Source organism: Quercus lobata, chromosome 2, assembly GCF_001633185.2.
Source record: "Quercus lobata isolate SW786 chromosome 2, ValleyOak3.0 Primary Assembly, whole genome shotgun sequence".
NCBI lineage: Eukaryota > Viridiplantae > Streptophyta > Magnoliopsida > Fagales > Fagaceae > Quercus > Quercus lobata.
Window position 1 is genome coordinate 75,585,505 of NC_044905.1, and position 5,684 is coordinate 75,591,188.

At 30.8% G+C, this 5,684-nt stretch overlaps 1 protein-coding gene across 1 annotated transcript; it reads right to left on the bottom strand.

The window, feature by feature from the left end:
• Positions 1-1,244: 1,244 nt before the first annotated feature.
• On the bottom strand, positions 1,245-5,368 carry LOC115970870 (receptor-interacting serine/threonine-protein kinase 4-like). The gene is made up of 2 exons (XM_031090493.1): positions 4,951-5,368; positions 1,245-1,663 (listed from the first exon to the last, which is right to left on the bottom strand). Exons 1-2 carry the CDS (start codon positions 5,366-5,368, stop codon positions 1,245-1,247), a joined length of 837 nt encoding a protein of 278 aa, XP_030946353.1.
• Positions 5,369-5,684: the final 316 nt, after the last annotated feature.

Here is a 5,684-nt window from a genome sequence, read left to right on the forward strand (position 1 = left end):
TATATACACACACACTAATATATATTGCATTTACTCTACATGCTATCAATACAAACTAATATGTTGTATATTCAACTATATAAATTAATTAAATTGCCTTCTTTTTAAATAGATCCATGGGTAAATGGTTAAATTTTTTTTTTCCATCTTGTAGATATTAAAAAGACACTAAGCACTCATTTGAGATGCACTTATAATTCAACATATTGCTTATTTTTCCTACTAGTTGTAGGTTAGTTTGGTATTAATTTTATTTAACTTTTGCTTATTTTTCATATTATTTGTGGGTTCTACGTGATTCACATACTTATTTTATTTAACTTTTATCTTTTATCAGTATTTTTAGCAAAAAATTAGATAAATTGTTTCCAACTGGATAAGTTTGTAAGCTAGATTATTGTTTTTTAACTTTTATGTATAGCTTTTTAAAAATCAATTCTTCTTACTTTTTTTAAGTACAAGTATGCTAATCACATCAAATGTAAGTAATAGAATTATTTTTTAATTTAAAAGGGATCATATTCACATTAATTTTAAAATATGAATATCTCCCCCCTCTATAATATTTTCAAAGGAATTCAAAAAAGTGACATTTTCCCCAAAGGGTTTGGCGGCCGTTTAATTTTGTTGTTTAAACAACACAATATGTATTTCAACAACACTTTTTCACTCACACGTATTTTCGCAATACTTAAATAACATTACTAAAATAACATTATCAAACGAGCCCATCATGTAATTATTACTTATTGTGAAATATAAAAATTATAATTATAAAAAAATAATTAAAAAGAAGTAAAAAGGATTTTTTTTTTTTCTAAAAAATAAGAAGGTAAGAGGTTAAAAAATAATTTAACATCTTAACTTTTACATTCAGGGAGTGGCAATTGCACTCATTCAAATCTTTCTAAAATAGTTTCATTCATAGTAATCATACATATAGATTTTTTGAACTTAGAAGTATGTGACTAAAAAATTAAATTTATCATTTCTCAATAATTTAAACTTTTGAGAGAATTGATAACTTAGAAATATATAATTAAATAATAAATTTATAATTTCTTAATAATTTAAACTTTTACGAAAATTAAATCCATAATTTATCATAGTTTTAGGAGGCTTACCATTATTTCAATCCACCCAAGCAGCCTATCTAATTGAAGAATGTCAGCTACGGTCTTCCCTTCCTTGTTCGTAGCCCTTTTTTCAACTTTCCTATCACGTGCAAGCAATATCAATACTTTTTATCTCCTTTTGATGGCATCAAGATGCATAGCCGTGTTTCCTTCGTCGTTTTCTTGCTCATTTATGAGATCCTGAAAAGCTAAAGATGAGAGCAATATTTTCACAGCTTTTGTCCTTCCACTCTCCGCCGCAAGATGAAGAGCTGTCCTACCTCTGTTATCTAACAATTCACAAGTATATGGAAATTTTTCAATGATTGCGCTCATCACATCACAATGTCCTTCCATGGCTGAATTGTGAAGAGCAGACATGCCCTGAATGTCCCGCTCGTAAGCAAGGGAAATATTATTATTTTCCGAAAATAGTCTGACAACTTCGAAATTGCCAAAATATGCAGCATAATGCGGAGGAGTCCAGCCAAAGACATCAGCTTTCATAATTGCGTTCGGAAATTTGTCCAACATCTTGCGCACAAAATCTACAAAGGACAGAGAATCATGTTGTTAAGTATTTGCTATACATATACTCATCCCAACTCCTAGGGTCCATTTGGATTAAACTTATTATTTCTAAAATTGAAAATTAAAAATTGAAAACACTATAACAAAATAATTTTTAAATGTGTGAATAGTACCGTGGGACCCATTTTTAATATTTTTTAGTGCGTGAACAGTACTGTTACAGTGATAAACAGTGACAGAACAGTGATTTTTGTCCCCTGTACAGTGAATCCATGTGAGGTTACTGTTCACGCGCAGGAAAAAAAAAAAAAAACTGGAAAACGTAAAACTGGAAAACATGGACGCAAGATTCAGTTGAATCCAAACGCTCACAATACCTTGTTTTTAAAGGATGAGAACCTCGAGTTACTCAAATATAATTTTCATTCATTTCCGTAGTTCCCCATCCATTCCTTTTAGGAACTAGTGGGTTCCTAACGCAAAGATAAGGTAAAGATCATAAGAATAGCAACTCGTTTTAATTTAATTAGTTTCTAGCCCAAATCCGATCTAGTTCGAAATCCTATTAGATCAAATCTAAATCCAATTGAACTGACCTTTTTGTCAGGACTCAAGTCTGTCTACATTATAATAGAAACATAGAAAAACCTTGTAACAGTCTAATAGAACAAAAAGAGAGAGCGAGTATGTATCCCTAAGGGAGATGGATTACCTGCTCCGGTAATGTCGAGTTTGCGTGTTTGCAGTTGTGGGAATCCAAAAATGTTGAAGCAGGTTTGTATATTCTGCCACCAATCTTTGCGAATTGTTTTAAACCGACTTTTTGTATGAAATAGCCAAGAATAGCTAATGTTAACCCGAAAACAAAACATTAGAGTAACTAAGGGGCCGTTTGGATTCACAATTTTCATAACTCAATTCTCAGTTTCCATAACTCATAACTCAAAAATGGTGGGACCCATAGCAAAAAGGTTGTTTGACAAACGATAACTCTGTTTCCATAACTCTGTTTCCATCATTCAATTCTCTGATTTTTGAGTTATGAGTTATGGAAACTGAAAACACATTTTGGCTGTTTTCAGTTTCCATAACTCATAATTCAATGGCAATATTGTAATTAAACACACATAGGAGACCCACAAACAATACTCAGCGGCAACTTTTGACCTTTGACTTTTTTTTTTTTTTCTTCTCTGGGTTGGCTATTCGGTTTGGTTTCTTCTTCTTCTTTTTTTTTTCCTTCTAGGTTGGCTGTTCGGTCTGGGTTTCTTTCTTTTTTTTTTTTTTTTACTCAGTTTCGCTGTTCTGTTCTATTTCTTTTTTTTTTTTCTTTAGTACGTAGACTCACAATCTTAGTGAAAAAAAAAAAAAAAAAAACCCAGACCGAATAGCCAACCCAGGAGGAAAAAAAAAAGAAGAAGCTACTAGTGGAAAAAAAAAAACTGCACCAATGACAGGTATGGGACCCACAAATAGTGTGAAAAATATTGAGTGATGGTGCCAAACAGCCTTGGTATTTTGAGTGATGAGTGATGAGTGACGGAAATTGAGTGATCAAAAAATGGTGGCCAAACAGCCTCTAACACTCAGTGTTAGTTACTCCTATATACGTATGTAGGAGAGGAACGTATTGAAAGTTTTCTCATACCATCGTAAAATATCGATTTTTGCCCTCAAAAAAAAAAAAAATCATAAAATATCAATTTTGTTAATGACAGATTTGGCTTCCTATTTTCATAATTTGGTGTGCGCCAGTGGTTTTTTTTTTTTTTCATTTTTTTTAATATGGTGTATGAGGGTAATTAGTAATTACAATAGAATAGACAAATTTCTATTAATTTTTTTTAGTCAATGAAAAATAAGAGAAATTGCACTTTATCCCTTAAATTATACACATTTTACACTTACTTACTAAACTATGAGAATGCATATTTATCCTCCTAAATTATATCATTTTTACACATACTTCCCCTAACTACAGAATGCATACTTTACCCGCTTGAACTATACCCATTTTACATTTATCTCATGAATTATAAGAATGTATACTTACTTCTCTAAACTATTTTATATAGGATAAGGTGTAAAGTGTTATATGAGTAATAGTTTAGGGGGTAAGTGTATATTCTTATAGTTTAGGGGCAAATGTTATGTAGGTAATAGTTTAGAAAAGCAAAGTGTAATTTCCCTCGAAAAATAACACATAAAAGGACATTTTTGGTTGTAAGGCATACGTTATGTCCAAAACTAGGAAGTTGAATATAACTCCAAGACATAAGTTAGAAGTATTCACATCAGTGCTTATTAAAAAAAAAAAAAAAAAAGTACCAAATATTAGCCAACAAAATCCAAATTTCACTCACATCAGTTCATACAAAGTTATGTAAAAATATATGATTGTTATAGTAACTCTGTAAATTTACATTGGCAATATTCATTTTGCATTTAGTTCTTTTTTTAGTTCTTTTTTCTTTTTTACATATCTCAATGATGAAAGAAGAGAGTGAATGTTGGTTGATTTGCAAGTAAAAAAAAATAAAAATAAAAATCAAGAAAATTGATATTTTAATGAAATGTATTGTAAAATAAATAATTTGACGTGGGTGTTTTGAAAAATGAGTATGTAAAAGAGAAAAAGTAACTAAGTTCTTATGTTAAAATATATAAAAATTTTGCATGAACTGATGTGAATGCTCAACACATTGTAGAGTATTCGCATTAGCTTATACAAAAATTCTTGTCTATTTTAATATAAGAATTTACTTTTTCTATTTTATATAATCAATTTTCAAAAACACTTACATCAAATTAATTATCTATTTTACACTACATTTTATTAAATTTTTTTTTTTTCAATTTTTAGTTACATTTTCAACAGATCTCAATATAAGTAAAGATTTGCATATGAATCGTATTTGTGTATGTTTATAAGGCTATTGTAGCTCATGACATCTTATTTTACAAAAGTTTACATGGACTTATGTGACTTGTGAGTGATTTTTGAGGTTGCAAGTCCAAAATTTATCACTTATGGTATTATATATGGAATCACGTGCATACACAAAAGAACATAAATTAAATTTCGGCAAAAAAAAAGTATATATCATCCAATATATATATATATAGCAAAAGAAAACGTCTAGCAAAAGAAAACGTCTAGCAGCATGCAAGACATTCATTTTGTTCCTTCCCACGTCGGAGCATTCTGAAATTTCTAGGATACGAAGGGCAATTTCAAAAAATCCTCGATCCACTGCCTGGAAGAGTGGGGATTCGCCAGCTTTATTTGTAATTGAAGTCAAACCTGGCTCTTTCCTAATTAGCAAATCCACAATGTCATCATGACCATGTTTTACAGCAAGATGCAGTGCAGTGTTCAACTCCTCATTTTGCGCTTTTAGTAGCAACTGTTTCACTTCAGCTTCTTGGTCTGTTGCACAAGTTATTAGAAGCTCTGAGATACCAAGATGCCCTAAGCTTGCTGCAATATGTAGTGCTGTGTTGCCTTTGCAATTTGTCGCATACAAAGGTGAATGTGGATAAAGCGAATCGAGGACCCTTTCCATAATCTGAGCCTGTCCAGATTTTGCTGCCACGTGAAGAATACAATTGCGACTCGGTGTCTTGTGCTCAAGACTTATTAAAACCCCATCCCTAATTTCTCTATTGAGACTTTCAAAATTCCCAGAAATTGCAACATCGAGCAGTCTAGCAGTATTCATTGCTAGTTTCTTTGAATCTAACCAGTGGCTTTGTTTCACAAAGATAGCTATAAACTGTAGTCTGTATCAATGGCGGAGTCGAGAATTTGGGTCCGGAGGCAAGATTAAAACACAAAATTGAAAGTAAAAAATTAATCTAAAAAATATTAATCAATATTAATAACAAAGTAAATAACCAACTATATGCTAGTGTAATTCTCATACACAATCTAATATAAAATGTAAACTTTAATTTATTTTTTCACATCTAGTTTAATTTACTCAACTGCCCTCGACAATTTTTCATACTTTGAAAATTGCATGATTTCTTCACACT